The sequence below is a fragment of the Manis javanica genome, chromosome 6 (genome assembly GCF_040802235.1).
Source record: "Manis javanica isolate MJ-LG chromosome 6, MJ_LKY, whole genome shotgun sequence".
In the NCBI taxonomy this organism is placed as follows: domain Eukaryota; kingdom Metazoa; phylum Chordata; class Mammalia; order Pholidota; family Manidae; genus Manis; species Manis javanica.
This window is the reverse complement of record NC_133161.1, coordinates 144556784-144576653: the sequence shown is the minus strand read 5'-3', so window position 1 is coordinate 144576653 and position 19870 is coordinate 144556784. Positions and strand designations below refer to the sequence as shown.

General features: G+C 43.2%; 1 protein-coding gene across 5 annotated transcripts in view; it reads left to right on the top strand.

Moving 5' to 3' along the window:
* CBL (Cbl proto-oncogene) overlaps nucleotides 1-19870 on the top strand; it is a 119194-nt gene that overhangs the window by 75533 nt on the left and 23791 nt on the right. For 4 of the 5 annotated variants that reach the window (XM_073239611.1, XM_073239613.1, XM_073239610.1 and 1 more), the window contains 5 exons: nucleotides 234-328; nucleotides 8999-9139; nucleotides 9512-9612; nucleotides 10300-10485; nucleotides 11451-19670. In XM_073239611.1, the coding sequence (XP_073095712.1) occupies nucleotides 234-328; nucleotides 8999-9139; nucleotides 9512-9612; nucleotides 10300-10485; nucleotides 11451-11716 (789 nt within the window). In that variant the 3' untranslated portion in view covers nucleotides 11717-19670. Of the gene's footprint in view, nucleotides 1-233; nucleotides 329-8998; nucleotides 9140-9511; nucleotides 9613-10299; nucleotides 10486-11450; nucleotides 19671-19870 lie in introns of those variants that run through there. The other variant, XM_073239612.1, reaches the window with a different exon arrangement.

The window sequence follows — 19870 nt, the reverse complement described above, 5'->3', positions numbered from 1 at the left end:
ATCCCATTTCCGTGGCTCTCTTTAGATCTCTATCTCCCTAACGTTACATCTGAATTTTTTTCAGAGCTTGAAAGCAACTATGCTTTTGTCCGATATAATAACCCCTAAACATGGCATTGAGGGAGGGACATCTGTGTCCATTTTATTGCTCTTGTTATTTTGAATAGATTAAATAAGTTAGGAGGATACTTAGCTGTGTTAAGAAGGTTCTTTTTCAATACTTTTCTTTCCAGAATATGAATAACAGCCCGTTGGCAGGTCCAGAGTGTGAGCACCCCAAAATCAAACCTTCCGCATCTGCAAGTGCCATTTATTCTCTGGCCGCCAGGTAAATTTACTGAAGCTATATTTCATTCAGTGGGGTTGGTACTTAAAGCAGCTTACTTTGAGAAAATCTAGAAAGCCCAGAGGAGTGTAAAGAAGAAATTAAAGTGGATCTTTATTTGCATCAATTAAAAATTACCATATTTTATGTTTTGGACTGTTTTTTTCCATTCTTTTCTCTGTGTACATGTACATAGATCAGTCTTGCTGGGGCTCATCAGTTTTATTTTCAACGAAGCAGTTTTGGCTTTGTTAATTTTTAAAATTCTTAATTCTTAAGTATCTGCTTTTTTGTGTTTGGTAAAATACACATAACATAAAATTTATCACCATACCCATATACCAGGATAAGGGTTTGTGGTATTAACCACATTAACCTGTGTAACTGTCACCACTATCCATCCCCAAACTCTTTTTATTGTATAAAACTGAAACTCTACCTATTAAACAATAACTCGCCATTCTCCCCCGGACCCCATAGCCCTTGGGAACCACCATTCACTTCCTGCCTTTATGATTTTGACTACTCCAGGTATCCCATATGAGTGGAATCAGACAGTATTTGACTTTTGTGACTGACTTATTTCACTTAACATAATGTCTTCAAGGTTCATCCATATTGTAGTATATTGCGGAACTTCCTTTTTAAGGCTGAGTAATATTCCACTGTATGTATATACAGTGGGTCTCCCCCTACCTTATTTGCAGGGTATATGTTCTAAGACTTTCCTCCCAGTGGATACCTGAAACTAATAGCATTGATAGTACTGCACCCTATATATATACTGTTCTGTACTATACATACATGACTATGCTAAAGTTTATTTATAAATTAGGCACAGTTAAGAGATTAACAACAATAATAAAATAGAACCATTATAACAATATACTGTAGTTATGTGAATGTGGTCTCTATTTCAAAATATCTTACTGTACTATATTATCCCCCTTGTGATAATGGGAGATGATAAAATGCCTATATGATAAGATGAAATGAGGTTAGTAGTGTAGGCATATGACATAGTGTCCGGCTACTGTGAACCTTCTGTCAATGTCAGGGGGAGGATCATCTGCTTTTGCACCATGGTTGACTGCAGGTAACTGAAATCATGGAAATAAGGGCGATAAGGGATAAGGGGGGACCACTCTACCACATTTTGTTTATCCATTCACCAACTGATGGACACTTGGGTTACTGCCACATTTTAGCTTTTGTGACTGATACTACTATGAATGTGGGTGAACAAACAACTCTTCAAGACCCTACTTTCAGTTCTTCTGGGTATGTACCACAAGTAGTATTCCTGGATCATATGGAAATTGTATTTAAAATTTTTGAGACACCACTTACTATTTCCCACAGCAATGATACTATTTTACATCCTTACCAGCAGTGCACAAAGGTTATTGATTGATTGACTGATTGATTGATTGATTGATAGTGACTATCCTAATGAGGTGTGGTATCTCATTGTAATTTTGATTTGTATTTCCCTGAATGATTAGTGATATTGAGCCTCTTTTAATATGCTTACTGGCCATTCATCTATATTTTTGGGACAATGTCTGTGTATAAGTCCTTTGTCCATCTTTTAATCAGGTGGTTTGTTCTTTTGCTGTTGAGTTTTAGAAGTTCTCTGTATATTCTGGGTATTAATCCCATATCAGATATATGATTTGCAAATACTTTTTCCATTCTGTGGGTTGCTGTTTTACTCTGCATAGTGTTTTTTGATGTACAAAATTTTAAAATCATTATGTCTTATTTTTTCTTGTTACCTGTACCTTTGTTATCCTAGAAATTGTTGCCAAATACAATGTCATAAAGCTTTTGTTTTACGTTTTCTTCTAAGAGGTTTATTTTAGAGTTAGTTTAGATCTTATACTTGGGTTCTTGATCCATTTTGAGTTAATTTTTATATGTGGTGTTAATTAGGTGAGGGTCTAATTTCATTCTTTTGCATATGAACTTCTAGCTTTCCCAGCACCACTTGTTGAAAACACTGTCCTTAGCTCCATTGAATTATCTTGGCTCCCTTGACAAAAATAATTTGACCATATGTGTGAGGGTTTATTTCTAGGCTCTCTATTCTGTTGCATTGGTCTGTATGTCTATCTTTATGCCAGTACCACATTGTTTTGATTACTGTAGCTTTGTAGTAAGTTTAGAAATAGGGAAGTGTGAGTCCTCCAGATTTGCATTTTTTGTTTTTTCTTTTCAAGATTTCAGGCTATTCAGGGTCCCTTGAAATTTCCTATAAATTTTAGGATGAGTTTTTCTACTGCAAAAGCATCATTGGGATTTTGATAGGGATTGCATGTAATCTGTAAACTGCCTTGGATGGTACTGACATTTTAACAACATTAAGTCTTCCAATCCATGAATGTGGGATGTGTTTCCATTTACTTAAGCCCTCTTTAATTTCTTTCAGCGATGTTTTGCAGTTTTCATTGTACAACTCTTTCACCTCTTCAGTTAATTGCTATTTTATTCTTTTTGATGCTTTTGCAAAGAGATTGCTTTTGAAGTTTCTTTTCCAGGTTGTTCATTGTTTGTGTATAGAAATGCAACTGGTTTTTGTGTGTTGACTTTGTATCCTGCTACTTTCCTGAACTCGTTTATTCTGACAGCTCTTTTATGACATCTTTAGGGTTTTCTACATATAAGATCATATCATCTGCAAACAGAAAGATAATTTCACCTTGTCCATTCCAGTTTGGATGTCTTTTATTTATTTTCCTTACTTAACTGATTTGGCTGGAACTTCCAATAGTGTGTTGAATAAAAGTGGTGAAAGCAGGCATCCTTGCCTTATTCCTGATCTTTCAGAAAAAACTTTCAGTCTTTCACCATTGAGTGTGCTTGTTCTGGATTTTTCATATGAGTTTTATTATGTTGAGGTACTTTTCCTTATATTCCTATTTTGTTGAAGGTTTTTATCATAAAACAGTTAAATTTTGTCAGCTGCATTTTCTGCACCAATTGAGATGATCATGTGGGGTTTTTTCCTTCATATTGTTGAAGTGGCATATTACATTAACCATTTTTTTGCATGTTAAACTATCTTTGCATTGCAGGTATAAATCCCACTTGGCTATTGTATGTACTCCTTTTAATATGCTGCCAGCTTCTTTTTGCTAGTATTTTGTTGCAGACTTTTGTATCAATGTTCATAAGGGATATTGGTTTGTAGTTTTCTTTAGCGTCCGTCTGATTTTGTAACATGATTATGATGGCCTCATAGAATGAGTTAGGAAATGTTCCCACTCTAGTTTTTAGGAGCAGTTTGAAAAAAATTGGTGTTAGTCCATTAAGTGTTCAATAGGATTCACCAGTGAAGCTGTCAGGTACGGTGCTATTCTTTGTTGAGAGATTTGTAATTACTAATTCAATCTCTTTACTAATTATAGGTCTATTCCGATTTTCTATATCTTTGTGATTTAGTCTTAGTAAGTTCTGTGTATAGATGTACTCTTAAAATCCTTATTTCTGTAGAATCGAATCAATAGTAATGTCTCCACTTTAATATCTGATTTTGGTAATTTGAGTCTTCTCTCCTTTTCCTTAGTCCATCTAGATAAATTTGTTAGTTTTATTGATCTTTTCAAGGAACCAACTTTTGGGCATTGATTTTCCCCATTGTTTTTCTCTTCTCTATTTCATTTATCTCTAATCTTTATTTCCTTCCTTCTGCTAGCTTTGGGTTTAGTTGGTTCCTTGTCTGTTTTCTTAAGTTCTAAGTTAGTTTGTTGACTTGAGATCTTGTTTTTTAATAGGATTGCTTATGCTTTAAATTTCCTCCTTAACACTGCTTTTGCTGCTTCTCATAAGTTTTATTATGTTGTTGTATTGGTGTTTTCATTTACCTTTAAGTATTCTCTAATTTCCCTTGTGATTTCTTCCTTGGTTCATTGGTTATTAAAAAGTATATTGTTTAATTTCCACAATTTTGTGAATTTTTAGTCTTACTTTCGTTATTGATTTCTGATTTTATACTATTGTGGTCAGAGAAGATACTTTGTATATCTTTTTTAATCGATTGAGACTTAATTTGTGGCCTAACATATTGTCTGCCTAGAGACTATCCCATGTGCGTTTGAGAAGACTGTGTATGCTGTTGTTCCGTAGAGTGTTCCGCTCTGTTGGTTAGATCTCATTGGCTTATTGTGTTAAGTCCTCTGTTTCCTTATTTGTCTTCTGTGCGGTTGTGCCACCCATTCTTGTGAATGGTGTATTGAAGTCTCCAATATTATTGTGGAAACATTTATTTCTCCCTCTAGTTCTGTCCGTTTTTCCTTCATATATTTTGATGGTCTGTCAAATGTTTGTAATTGTTATGTCTTCTTGCTGTATCAAGTCTTTTATTAATACATAATATCCTTTGTCTCTTGTACCTTTCTTGATTTAAAGTCTATTTGTCTGATATTACCGCCACTACCCCTGCTCTCTTTTGGTTATTATTTGCGTGGAAAAGCTTTTCCTGTTCCTTCACTTTCACCTGTTTGTGTCATTGGATTTCAGCTGAGTCATTTGTAGAGAGCATAATCGATAGGATAAATGCATTTTTGACCCAGTCTGCCAATTTCTGTCTTTTGATTGGAGAGTTTAATTCGTTTACATTTAAAGTGATTACTGATAAGGAGGGACTGCTGTTCTTGTGCTATTTGTTCTGTATGTCCTAATGGCTTTTTTGTCCCTTATTTCCTGCATTACTGTCTTGTGTGTTTAGTTGATTGTTTTTGTGGCAAAATGTTTAAATTCTTACTTACTTTTGTGTATATTCCATAGCTATTTTCTGTGTAATCCATATGGATTACACTTAGCACCCTAAAGTTTATAACACTGTAATTTGAATTTATACCAGCTTAACTTCAGTAATGTAGAAAAACTCTGCTCCTTTACAGTTCTGTCCCTGTCCCTTTCAGTTGTTGAGAATTACATTTTTGTACATTGTGTACCTGAAAACAAAGTATGTCTTTTAAATGCATTTATCTCCTAAGTTATCTAGAAAAAAGATTTAGTCACAAAGCAAAGTTCCAGTAATACCAGCTTTTACACTAGAATACGTTTACCTTTAAATGCATTAGTCTCTTAAATCATTCAGAAAACAAATGAAGTATTGTTACATACTATCACTTTCTTTTAGCACCTTAAAAATATCATTGGCACTACCTTTTGGCTTCCATTTCTGTTGAGACATTAGCTCTCAGGCTTAATATTGCTTCTCTAAAGATAATGTTTCTTTTTCTGACTTCTTACTAGAGCTCTTTGTCTTTGGATTCCAGTACTTTTACTATAACTTCTATGTAGTTTTCTTTATTATTATCCTTGTTATGGTTTGTAGAGTTGATTGATATTGTGGTTTGATGTTTTTAATCTGTTTTAGAAAATTCTCAGCCAGTATTTCTTTAAATAGACTGAATAGTGTGCAGTCTCTCTTCTACCTCTCCTGTGACTCCAGCTACCTGAATATGACCTTGTCACCATGCCTCATATAGTTCTTATGCTCATTTCTGTGTTTTCCATTCCTTTTCCTCCTTACTTTAACTTGAATAGTTTGTGCTATATTCCAGTTTCCTAATATTCTCTTTTTTGCAGTTTTTAATTGTCCTAAATCCATCTGTTGAATTTGTGGTTTCAGATACTGTTTTTTAGGTTGTAGAATTCCTATGTGATTTTCAAAAATTATTCTTGTTTACTAGTAAAATTCTCCAACCTCCTTTTTTATCGAACATGTAAGTAATTACTTTAAAGGCCATATCTGTTAACTCCGACCTTGTCTCTTGAGCTTGGCAAGACAACCAAAGTATCTGTTGAGCTCCTCGTTTGCTACTTCCTGCTTGGTTTCCCATAATCTAGCCCCAGGCATGCATAGTTGGGGGATCAGCAGTAACTAGAGGAAAAGTTGCAGACAGAATTTTAAACTGCTTTCTCTGCACTTCCCGTCTTCAGGACTTTTGGCCCCTCGCATCTTCACCACCACAGTACCTGCAAATTTCCAGTCTCTTTCTCCCCAGCCTGTTTAAACCAACCCTCACACCCCAAGTTCAGAACTCTTTCTGTTGGTTCTATTTGGGTGCTGTGAGTTCTAATACCCCCACTAACTTCTGTCTGGAATCTTGGCCCCTCGAATTGTGGCTGCCTGGTGGATCTCCAGGGCCTTCTTTCTTGTATAGTTTATTCTGCTTTCATAGCTGGATAGAGGGTTCAGGTGATGCTTGCTATTTGGCCGTGGCTGAACACTGGTAAAATGTCTGTATTTTTAGATAAAGACACAGTTTTATATTCTCCCTTTTTTTTAACTTACCATTTTATTTTGGGCATTTCTCTCAATCATTTAAAAATCCCCACTTTGAATGATTGTGTATTAATGTTTAATGGGGCTATAACATCACATATTCAACCATTCCCCTGTTGGATATTAAATTTGTTTCAAAGCTTTTACTGTAATAAACTTCCTTCAGTGAACATTTTTGTACATAACTGGAGATGCAGAGAAAGTAGAATTACTGTGACAAAAGCATGTGAATGAACATTTTAAAGTACATATTGCCAGAATGCTTAATGAGGAGGTGCAATTTTATATTTTTATTAACATCATCAATAGAATTATAATCATTTTTTGATTGCCCTTTTAGTGACCTTTTTCTCTTCATGAAAGTAATATGTATTAAAGAATATTAGAAACATAATTACAGATATGTGACACCGAAGAAATAAAAGCTACCTATAATCTTACCACCTAGATTCAGACAGTAGTTAGCAATCTGGTGGATGTTCATTGTCACTCTTGTCTATATGGAATCATATTGTACATGATGTGTTTTGCTAGGAATATCTTGAACATCTTAGGATGTTGCTACATATTCTGCTCCTACAGTGATTTTCAGATTATTTCAAATGACCGCAAAGCAGTGGAACTGACTTAAGTGAAACCCTAGTGTGTAAAGTAGATCACAATAGACCTACTGTGCCTACTGTGGTGGAAGTGGGCCTCCACCAGCCTGGAACCTGTGGGTACTGAGGGGCACAGCTGACCACATATGTTGCTTATACATGTGGTTCAAAATTTATTTATTCAGTAAACTATTATTTGTGAATATTCTTGATTATTTCCTCAGGGACAATTCATAGAAGTGGGATTTCTGAGTCCAAGGGCATACATGTTTGGGTAAATACTTGTTGCTGAATTATACTCCAGAAAAGCACCAACTTACTCCTTTTTTAAAATATTTTTTTATTAAGGTATCGTTGATATACACTCTGATGAAGGTTTCACAAGAAAAACAATGTGGTTATTATATTCACCCTTATTATCGAGTCCCTCCCCATATCCCATTGCAGTCACTGTCCATCAGTGTAATGAGATGTCACAGAGTCCCTATTTGTCTTCTCTGAGCTATGCTGTCTTATCCCATGACCCCACACACACCATGTGCACCAATCATGGCACCAACTTCTTATTTCTAAAACTCTATAAGGGAGTACCTGTTTCCTTACATTGTCAGTGATACTTGATGTTTTTTCTTAATCTTTATGGGTTTTCCCCCCTACCATTTTGTTATTAAAAGTTTCAAAAAGTAAAGGTGAAAGATTTTTACAGTGAACATCCATATACTCACCTTCTGGATTCTGTTGTTAGCATTTTGTCTGCTTGTTTAGCACACATTTATCTGTGCTTCGGCGCATCTATCTATCGTACGTTTTTGGTGCATACCCTTACACACCAATATACCCTTCCACCTCAAAACTTTTGCATGCAGTGCACAACTAATAAAAGTAATATGTAGACATAAGAAAAAATGTCAAGGGAGATTATAGGGACTGTAACTCTGTGTTAGGTTTCTGAAGCATCTAAGTTTTATATAATGAACAGCTATTGCTTTTATGATTAGGAAAAGTAAAAACAGACAAATCAAGTAGGTACTTATTACTGAGTATTTAGAAGGTACCAAGAAAGTATAAAGAGGAAGGGGAAAGAAACATTAACTCACATTCCCAGAAGCAATTTTTGTATGTGTGTGCACACACGTGTTTCTTATATAATTTCATGGGGTTTTTGTTTTGTTTTTGTTCTTGTTTTTGCCTTTGACTAGTTTCTGGAGGTGGAGTGCCAGAAGTTTTGTTGCAAAAACTTCTGGGTGAGAGTTATGTTTGGATATAATGGCAAGATCCCTGAAGCAGGAGTTAGAAAATCTGAGATCTAGTCCCAGCATTGATGCAGACTACCAAGGAACTTTATGTCTTTATATTTTACGTTTTTCTTACATAAAATGAGAAGAGAAAGGGTTTGTGCTGTTAGATAATATATGATATATGAGAAAGATTTTGACAAGCTGCGTATTTTGACAAACAGGCATTCTAGCTCTTGGACTGGGACTCAACTTATTTGGGGACTGAGACTAAGTGGTATCAAGTACTACCCCAGTGTAATGACACATCTCAAACATAACAGCCACACCTTTGGTCAGCTGAAAGTGAACATTTAAGTTAGTATGTTTTTTAATCATTACCGATCTTGGTCCTAAGAAATAATAGCTCCCTAGGTGGCATCTATTTTGTAGGTCAGGTTCGAGTTGTGGTCTGTGTTCCAGCCACTTCACACTTGCAGGTTTTCTGGCTGTAGTTGATTCTTTTGTTTCCTTTTTCTCTTTTTAATTCTTCATCTCCCAGGCCTCTTCCCATGCCAAAGCTGCCGCCTGGGGAGCGGTGTGAAGGTGAGGAGGACTCCGAGTACATGACTCCCTCCTCCAGGCCTCTAGGACTTCAAAAGCCAGATGTGAGGCGGCCTCTGGAGACAGCGCACAGTCCCCGGTAGGTTCACAGCAGTCTGGTTTGGGCATTCATCGAACACCTCTCACCTGCTTGGCTCCCTTCCTGCACATGGTGGCATCCAGCCAGAATTAAGGCAGAAAGGTGTATCTGGCTCCTAATGTTTAAGCTTTTAGAGCTGTAAACAATTCCACTTAGGTTTCCTCAACATCACAGAAATTTCAAAACCACACACATCTAGTGCTCATCAAAGAGTCAATGTTATGACATTTATTAGTGATACTGGCAAAATGGAGAACGTGTTCCCTTGGTAGAATCAGAGTCTGGGGTAGCTGTGGCTAGATGAATGCAGTAAGTAAGCAGATAGCAGAGTTCTGTTCTGAAGGTCATTGTACCACTTCCCTTCCCGTTCAGAGCATGTGACTGTGACCAGCAGATTGACAGCTGTACGTACGAAGCCATGTGTAATATTCAGTCCCAGGCGGTGCCAGTGGTCACGGAAGGCAGCACCTCTGGTGAGTTACTGTTCTGCTACTTGAAAAAGTACTGATGTACCATAGGGATGAACCTGTATGTAATATTGGGCTGATGAGATTGCTTGATGTAGGCAGAAAGTACTTTTAAATAGTTTTCTTTGCAAAATATCTTTGATCCATGGTCAGTGGAATCCCCTCTTCCATTTCCTGTGTACGCAGCTACTTCCTTTGGTGCGCTTTCATCCTTCCAGGGTCAGAGACATTTGTGTCACATGGTCTGGCCCTGCAGTTCTAGCAGCTCCGTTTCATTCCCATTGCATGTCAGCAGTGATGAAATTCTGTGTGTGGGTGGGTGGAGAATGCTCAGTCCCGTATGAATGAGCTTGCCCAGTTGAATGTTCAGAAGGCAGCACACACAGGGCCCTGTGGCTGGTCTCCCGACGTGAGGTACAGATGGAAATGTTGAATGAACACTGTGAAGTGCCCCTGGAGTCCTTGGCTTCAGACGCTTTGAAGCTGGTACAGGCAGCTTTGACATGTTCAGAAAGCAGAACTGCAGGATGGGTGCAGATTTTATTTTCTGTTTCTTTTCTCTCTATCCCAGAGCCCTCACATGGTGTTTGGCTCATGATAGGCACTGGGTAACTGTTTGATTCTGTACTCGTGTGATGGACTTTGTTGGAAGATGAAGTATGTTAGAAGTTAACTGCACAAACTTCTCTCCAGGTGAAGGGAACCCGGCCGCGGCCCACGCCAGCACAGGCCCTGAGGGGTCCGAGGAGGAGGAGGACGGCGGCTATGATGTCCCCAAGCCCCCTGTGCCAGCCGTGCTGGCCCGCCGGACCCTCTCAGACATCTCTAACGCCAGCTCGTCCTTCGGATGGTTGTCTCTGGAAAGTGACCCTACATCAGGTGAGTCTCCAGGCAGCCTTGGGTTTGTGCTGAATTGCTGAATGGTTCCTAATTTGTTCTGAAACCGAGAAGACTGCTTGGTGACAGAAAGTTTGTAGGTGGAAGTAGTAGGTCTAAAAATTATGTGTGATAGGAGGAAAGTTAAGCTTTCCCAAACTAGGAAGTTAAATTGTAGTCAGACTCAGAAATTTCTGAGTTGCTCTGTGAATCGTGACTCCTCCTGTGCTGGTGGTGGGCGGGTTTCTGGCTCTTCTGAGTGTGTGCAGTATGCCAGTGCTAATTAAGCCTGATGGGTCAGACCACACATTCCTTCTTCCGGCCCCTGTCCCATTGGAAAGGAGGTGTGCTGGCTCTAAAGCCCCCTGACAGGGCCCGGAGCCAGCCCACGTTTGGGCCTTGACTGTCACGGGCCGGTCATCCTTGCACCTGTGTCTGCCAGGGAGGGCAGCAACCAGAGTTGCTCTGGAATTGGAAATTGAAGACAGCCTCAGGACAGCTGGTGGAAAAGATCAACAGCATCCAGTTGCCCAAACAGGTGGTGATCCCCACCCACCCTTGCTTAGTGCCCTTCTCCTGCAACTTGGGCTTATTTTTCTGTTTGCATATTTGTAAGAGGAGACATTTAGAGTCTTCTCTGGCCCACTCAGAAATTTAAAAAAAAATCAGGCAGTTATGTGTGTGAAAACTTGTTGCTGAGCGTAAACACGGTGCCAGTGCTGGGCTTTGGTGCCTCTGCCAGCAGGAGCTGCTGTTGGGGGAGCAGGTGCGTGTGTATTCAGACGGTCGCCCTTGCTCCTGCTGTGAGAGGGAGGGTAAAGCCCTGGAACCCGTAAACCTAGCCTTGGGAATGAAGAGCACCGGGACCCAGCCGACAGGCGGTCCATCGCAGCTTGACCTCAGCACATTGTTAGGACCATTAGTGAGGATTCCCCCAGATTTGCAAATATTTTCTTCCCTCTTTTTAGACTTCACTGAGGGTTCCCAAGTTCCTGAGAGGCCTCCCAAACCATTCCCTCGGAGAATCAACTCTGAACGAAAAGCGGGGAGCTGCCAGCAAGGTGCTGCTGCCTCACCACAGCTCTCCAGTGAGATCGAGAGCCTCCTGAGTCAGGGGTACTCCTATCAGGACATCCAGAAAGCTTTGGTCATTGCCCACAACAACATTGAAATGGCCAAAAATATCCTCCGGGAATTTGTTTCTATTTCCTCTCCTGCCCATGTAGCCACCTAGCACAGTGCCTCCTCCACAGCGTGAGGACCGGAGCGCCAGGAGCGCCCACGCGGGTAGCACGTGGAGGAGCAGAGGCTCCGTTGGGGGCCTCCCAATGACGTCTTGCCCTGTCTGTGGGATATCACACCTGTGGTTCCAAGATTTCAGAGCAGTGGCATGGAAATGGAGCAGCTAGTAGGTTTTATTATCTGACCTGTTCTGAAAGTGCATTTGAGAGTGTCCTGCAGCCCCCACTTTGAGTGGATTTTTACTAAATGGTAGCCTGCCTGGGGAGCAGTCCAGAAAGCAGGAGAAATACTGTGCTGTAAATCTGAATCGAGGACTTTAGACTTTCCCTGGGTTAAGGATGTGGTTGTGTGTGTGTGTGTGTCTGTGTATGGTTGTGTGTATCTTGTGATTATAAAATTAACCTGCTGTCTGTGTTAATCCTAGACATGGAATTAGCACAAGAGGTTTAGGAAGGAATCTTTTAAAGACTTCCGTCTACTGTGGTATCACACTCAGCTTCAACACTCCCCTGTCGATTGGACTATCATGTGCATAGCTGAACACCCTCCCTCTGTCCTTCCTCCTCGGTGTCTGTCATTGACAGTGGGCTTGCTGTGACCAGCCTTCCTGGAGCCAAGTGTTATTTGATTCTTTAGGATGTTCTTTATTCTGTGTGGTGGAGTTGGTTTGTTGGTAGGTAGGTGAGGAAAAGTACTGTTGCTCTATTATTATGGTCTCGCTTGATAATAGCGGCTGACACTGGCCACTCCAAAGCACTGTTTCTGTTGAAGTGCTTCTGTTGAAGGAGCATCGGATCTGTTGAAGGAAGGTGTTTTGATCATCCTGATCACATGACGACTGCTTTGCGATAGAGGCCTGCAGGTACATTCCACACCCTCCCCAGAAAACAGTCTGCGGGGGGCAGCTGCCCAGGAGTCGGGTGTATGTTCCCATGTCAGTCATGAGTTTTTCTACCTAATAGGAAAGGAATAAAATTTGTTAGCAGCATGGCTTTCTGGCCCAAATACCATGAAGCTTCATTCACATGTTTTCTACATTGTTATACATAAAATGCACAAAATAGACAATAGGGATTTATCTAGTCAGTTTTCTTCCCAGTGAATTAATTCCAACTTATATGGGTGCCTGCCTCCCTTTGAACATGAGCCAGGTTATATTTTCATTCATGTTTTTTTCTTTGCCCTTTAAGAGATGGGGCTGCCACTCATGGTAGCCTGACATTTTGCCGATAATTAGTACCCAACTGCATCGTCGGGGCCATCTGCTGACGTGGTGTTCTCTTGTGCCTATGGTTTGGGGAATATAGCATCTCCTCCCCTTTCCTCTTCCCCTGAGGTCCTGTATGCTCTTTCATGCCTGTGTTCTCCATCATCTGGTGTAATGAATGACGTCCCTGCAGGCAGAGGCAGTGTGCCCGTGTGATTGCAGGCTCGTGAGGAAGGTGCAGCGTCCAGGGTGGAGCACCAGCGTGGCTCCTGTACACACGCCGAAGGACCCTGCGGGGTCGCTGGGCTCTCTGCCCGGAGCCTTTTGCCGACTGCCCCAGCAGGGTGAAACCCTCCTTGTCAGAGGCAAAGCTGCTCTTTGATAGATCTCCCCTCCTCAGAATCTAAATCATGTCTTTGTCTGTAGATACAGACAGAAAGGACTCTCCTTAGGTCTGCTCTCTTTCCCGTCTTGTCATCTTTGGAACTAAAACTTTCCAGCTCTGCTCTTGGCTTTCAGCTGTTCTGCATCCTTTGGTTTTATCCTCTTGCCATTTACGTTCTCGTTGATTCGCCATGATCACCCCATGTCTCTGTGTCAGAGAACCCTGCAGCCACTGTCAGGTGCAGCAGAGGGCCTGAGCGGGGCAGCGAGTTGGGGAGGGGGCAGGGGCAGGGGCGGGGGCAGGGGCGGAGCGTGGGAACCGGGAACCCAGACCTCCGGCAAGCCAGCCTAGCATTTCTTTTCCTTTGTGGTAGCATGCAGTTTTCCTTTTGTCGCGATGTCAGAGGCCTAGACAAAGCTAGAAAAGAGGGCGGCAGCTTCCTTGTGTGCACATAGCTGCCCAAAACCAGGAGAACAAAGCACTGGTTCTGTGCCTGTCGTTTGGCCTTCCGTTGCCCTTAAGATCCTCTTTGGAGATTATGTCCTTTACCTAGGCGAAGGGCAAGTTCATCCTTTCTTTTCCTGGCTAAGTACCAGGATCAGCCCGGACACTGGGATGCCAGATGCCTGTGTGGAACGCGTGCCCCACTGATCGGCCTGGTCCTAGCTCGGCCTCTGTGTCTGCAGGCTGTCAAGCTTTTTGACCAGTCTTTGAGGGCTTTTTTCTTTGACTTAGATCCTGACAGAAATGACTCTCGTTAGGCCTGTTTTCTTTGCTTTCTTGTTATTGTTGGAACTAAAGCTTTTTCTAAGACATGACTGGGTCCATACTCAAGATTCCCAGGTGAGCCTCAGGCGCGCTCCACTTGGCTGTTTGGAGGATATTTCCCCAACTTTTATTTCTGAAAATTCCCTCTGACCAAGGCACCAACTACCCGTTCTTCATCCTCTGTCTCTGTGGCAGTGTTCGGTTCTTTGGCTCTGCTCTGAATTTAACCAAAATTGCCCTTTCACAAGAGGACTTTATTTTGAGTTTTGCCATTTTTGGTAAACCCATTTCCTTTTTCCTTACTAATTACACATGGTTTTTTCTCTGTTAACTATCAGAAAGGTAGGGTGAAAACCACTTGGCTGTTTTCCTTTTTCTCCAATGCCTTGGGCTATTCTACTAAACCCAGTCTCCATCTCTTGCTTTCCCTGTGTCTTCTCGGCTTGCTGTACAAAGCTTGCCCCATTGCTGGGCGGCTGCTTCACAATACGTCATCAGCTGCCCCTGCCATACTCCTTCCACTCAAACAGAGGGGGTTCTCAAAGTGGGAAAACCTCGGGGACTCTGTGACGCACTTCCTTCAGGTAAATAGCGGATCGCGCAGTTCGTCATCTCAGCGTGTATCTGTCAGTATCCATGTAGACAGTGGTCTGGGCCTGTGGGTAGCCGTTCTCTTCCCCTCGCCGCCCCCCTCTGCTCACTGGGCTCTTTTGTTCTGCTCGCTCCCTCCCCACACACGCACCACCAGGCCCGGGTGGGGGGAGTACTGCTAGTGTCATGTAGCTGTGCTGGTGAGTTTAAAAAAATTTTGGAAGGTGGTGGCAGGGAGAGAGGGTCGCTGTTCATCTTAAAGTGTTTATTTCCTCTATAGAAAAGCAAAATATATTTTATGGCCCAAACAACAAACTTACAAGTGAATGTTTGTAAATTTCCTTGCAAAATAGGGACCAGGTATCTGTTCCCTTTAAGGCACCGTTAACAGGACCTAGACCTTCTTGTGGGCGATCGGCCATGGTGTCGACGCAGAGTATTTCCTACCTCACTTCGTGACTGTCAGGATTGTAGACCTTCTTCCCCAGCTGTTTGTGAGTCTCCCTTCTTGCCACTGGCCTGACGGCAGTGACCACTACCCTGGAGCTGCAGTGCTCCCACCATTGGCTGGCGGTGTGACAGTTCGCGCTTTCATTCAGCACATGTCCGTGAGTGACTACCCTGTGCGGGAAGTGTCAGCTCTGTGTTCTCCCCTGCCGCCCCGTGGTGATTGACTGACGCTGGGGGATTGTTCTCGGGCAGCCCAGCACTTGCATTTGGCCCTACAAGAGCCCTTCCCAATAAGATTATGCAGTTTTATTCACAGCTCTTTTATGTAGAAGTAATATTTCCTTATAGAGCTGTCCTGGCTAAAATCAATTCAAGACTCCCATTAACCCCTTGGTCTTCCTGTAGCTTTGATAATGTCTGATTCCTCAATGTAAATCTCATGGATACCCACCGCTTTTATGTATTTCAGTGGTACCTGTTTGGTGGATTGAGGGGTATGTTGGCTCGGAGTTGCACACAGGGCAGTTAAATGTTTGAGCAGAGCGCCTGCCCACAGCCCCTCCAGCCCAGTGCCCTCCTTGGTCTTTCTCCTGAGCTGCTTGTGTCCCTGATCCCCCTGGTTGGGAAGTTTCCTTGTTACCCTTCTGGAACCTGTCACCATTTCCCATTCTGCTTGGAACTTGTTTTCCAGCCCTCCAGTAGCTAACCCTGTGTGCCTTAGAAGGACTGAAGATGTGGAGGAGGGGTGGATGCCTGTCTTTGGGTCCCAATCTTTAACCGGTTCTTTTGTCTCCTAAGAGCCAGGCAGGAAAATAGGTAAACTCAGTCAGTTCTCCAAATTGCCGCCTTTCCCTCCCAGGGTAGGAAGCATGGACAGCTTAGAGACCCGAGAACTTAGCATCAGAATGAGCAGCCCATCACGCCTAGACTTTCAGGCTTTAGAAATGCAATCTGAAGTGCTCTGTAGTGCTGGGTAAAGCTTCGGCCACCACCACTTTGATCTCAGTCTTCCTTAGCGGACTTTCTTTAGAAATGCATATAGCCATTAAAGCATGGAGGAGGGTGCGTAGCAGAAGAAAGTCAAGGTGTGTGTCTTTTGACTGTTCTCTGTAAGAATCCTTTGGGTGCAAGAAACAGAAATATTCAAGCTAAAGAAAGGTGTCAAAGGGTGTTTCACAGAACCCAGCGCAAGAAGTACAGTCGCCTCGGAGCTGGACCTATGAACCGCGGCACCTATTGCTTGCTCCTGCTTGTCAGTCTGTTTGTTGGCGTGCACGGCCCCAAAATAGGCAGGTCCAGGGATCACCATTAACAGATCCCCAGTTCTTCTGGGTTGTCATGTTCTACAGAAAGGATGGGATCAGCCCAGCACACTGGTGGGCATCTACCCCTGGCCAGGCAGCCTTGCCCCACAGGGCAACAGTGGCATGCTTCTGCAGGTCGTTGATGGCGGGGGTTCTCCGAGAAGAAGATGGGGATGGGCTAGGTACCCTGAAAACTCTTTGTAGTAAAGCTGTTGCACTGCTCTTTTGAGAGTGGAAGGGCGGGCATGGGACTGTACATGGGCCAGTGAGGAAATTCTTAGGTTGAACTTAATTTGGGTTGCTGCTGTTGTTTCTCCATTTCCTATTTTGATTTCCCATATCAGTCTTGGCATCCAAGATTTTTTACCTCCCTCTTGAGGACCAGTTTCTCCTGTTCCGGAGCTAGTCTGTCCTTAGGTGACACTTCTCAGCCTTTATCCAGTCTCAGGTTTTTAGCTGCCTTGCATATTATTTAGGGAGCAGATCGCAAATCCCAGTGTAGCCACCCATGGACTTTTGGGCGCTCTTCAGGTTTTAGCACTGAAAAAAATATTCATCAGTGGGCCTGTGGCCTGCGTCCCCCTCCCCATCCTGCTCACGCTCTCCTTCGGCCTTCCGCGAGGGGGTCTCCGGAGTCACACCCTTGTAGGCCAGCCTCTCAGGTGCCTCAGACCTACTCTGCTGTGGCCAGTAAGAATATATAATAGTTGGGACAGTTGCCAGGATATAAATTAAATATGGATTCAAGTTTAGAATAGTTTTTACTGAGAGCTTTTTAGACAGGATACCTCTGTCGTCCCTGTCCAATTGCTGTGTTGTCCTATATTAAAGCCTTTATTTTTTTATTTTTTTAAAACTGCTTCTGCTTGCCTGAGGCTTTTCATCTTACTGGTCTCATCCTAGAGCCCGTCCTATGTTGTTGAGGCGTTTCATAATTCCCTACAACCTTTTTAAACTACTGGAGTTGTTTGGTGTGCACAGGAGTAACCTAGACCCAAAGACGGGCTTTGCGGCTCACGGTGGGTGCAGGGTGGGGTTGTCACGCTTCGCATTTGCTGTCCCAGTCTGTGCTCCAGGTTTGAGGAGCAGCGGGGCAGCAGTTGCCACGTGCCTTTGCAGTGTCCTGGGAAGCCTGGGTTGGCTTCAAGGGGGAAGTGCCAGTGTGTTTTGGGTCAAAAGTAGGACGAGAGTAAGAGGTGGGGAATAGGGCTGGGCGAGCAAGCCCTGCCTGGAGGCTTGTTCACGTTCAGACCAAGCACCCTGCAAGCTCCCTGCCTAGGGCCGGCCCGTTGACTAATGGGAGAACTGCTTGGAGCTCCCCTGCCTCTACCCTGTGTAACACTGGGGAGGAAGGTGGCTAACCACTCTCTCTGTTCATACGCAAGCCCAGATCTCCGGATTTTGCCACCAAACAAATCAGATTCCCGATTGCCTGGCCCTGTATCCTTGATTCAATCCCAAAAATGAATGTAAGGGGTGCCCTCCACATTGCCTCTCACATGCTTTCCTTCCACCCCTGAACCAGACGGGGAGGCCAGAGAGAATTTCTCAGTCATGCTATGTGCACCTCCTCAGGCCTTGCACCAGACCAGCTCCAGGCTCAGGCCCTGACGTGGGGTGTGCTGTGCGCCTGAGCCTGGCACTCCTGTGTGTCCTGTGTCAGTTCCCCCCCTCCCTCCCTACCTCTGACCCTGTTAGGGTTGAGAGTCACCAGGCTTACGGCTGTCTTGAAGCTGAAGAGGCAGAGAACTACCTAAGAATCTGTAAAACCAAGTTTCTCCCTCCTTGGCTTCCTCCTGCTGTCCGGTGAGTAAGCCTGCAGGCGCCCTGCCCGTGAGAGCAGAAGCCCCTGAGAGCAGAAGCCCCTGAGAGCAGAAGCCCCTGAGCTTCCCTCCTCAGCGTGGCTGTAGTGTCTGGGCCTTGACCTCCTGCTGAAACATGCGGCAGGGGCATGGCAGCTATGAGGTACCTCCTACATCTGCTTTCTGGCTATGGTGACTTGGGATTTTTAACCTTATATATCTATTTCCTTTATTCAAAACAAAACAATTTTTAGCACACTGAAAAAAAAAAAGCTAAACATTTTGTGCCTTTCTAAGGCAGCACTGTATCCCAGGCTGCATTTTAGGACTTAATATGGAAATACCACCAGTCTTAGCTCCTCTACCTTGAGTGTCATTCATTAGTCCTTACAGTCTAGGGGAGAGGACGAAGTGCCCTGTGCGGCTGGAGAGGTGGCTCATGGGGGTGGCACGTCAGCGGTCCCTCCTCCCTGCCATGATGCTTAGTTGGAAGAAATGAGCATCGCACCCTGGGATTTGGTTGGTTCCTTTCAGGTTGAATGTCCTGTCTCTAGCAAGATGGGACGGAGTGTCCCATGATTTCCAGGCATACTGCGGACCGCTTCAAGCGTCGTGGCCTCCTCCTATTAATGACCCAGCTGCATGGAATGGCGCAGGGTGGACTCTCCCGAAAGGGAGCTGGCTCTCGGCTCTTCTTCTCGCCGGATCCTGAACTGGCCCCGCCCTCCTGCCTCTCTTCAGACTCGGCTTCCCGGTCATTTGGAGGCGTCAGTCTCAGAGCATTAAGCACCTAGTGCCCCCTTCAGGGTCTGGTTTCCCCTGGAAAGGCAACAAGGACCGCGTGCCAGAAGCCTGTCCTCAGTATTGTGGCCAGTTTAGGTTTTTGGCTTAAAAAAAAAATGTGTTCTATGTAATGACATTTTACTTATCTCTTTTCCCTTTTCTCGGCTCTTCCCTGCTTTTAACTAATAAAGAATTGGGAGGTAGGAACAGTTCTTTTTAAAGCCCTCCTTATTTAGGATTTTGACATTCTTGTCCTGGGTGGGGCTGGAGAGAACTTGATGCTCTCTCCAGAATGAAGAGTCCCAATTTGTATATCAGTGTTAAACATAAAACAAAAACCTAGATGAGATTTTTGTGGAGTATTTTAAAAATGTGTCATTAATATAAAAAAAATTTATATTAGCAGTATTTAATCATTCTCACCTGTAAAGAATAAGAAAAACAGAAGGTAAATATTCTTACAGAGAATAGCAGAGCTTTAAGATTCATTTTCATTTTAAGTCCATTTTGTTTTGCCAATGTATTAATGTTTAGAAGTCTGTTATACTAATGTTATTTATTAATTTTTTTCATTTCCATACACAATTAACTAAAGAGCTTTTTCAAGCACCCAGATCCGTAAAAAAATATTTTTAAATAAAGTTTCTTTTGATGTAGCAGACCTGAGTTCCTGCTCATTCACGGGGTCGGGGAGCCATGCACTGATAGCTCTGGGGCAGGGGCCCAGGCCCACTCAGCGCATCACAGCAGCTCTGCACTGGAGCCCCACCAGCTGCCCAGGGCGGGGCAGCTTTGTGTGGAGAAGTAGGGCGGTCCTCCTCTGCAGCACAGCCTGAGCCCCGTGCTGGGAAGCAGA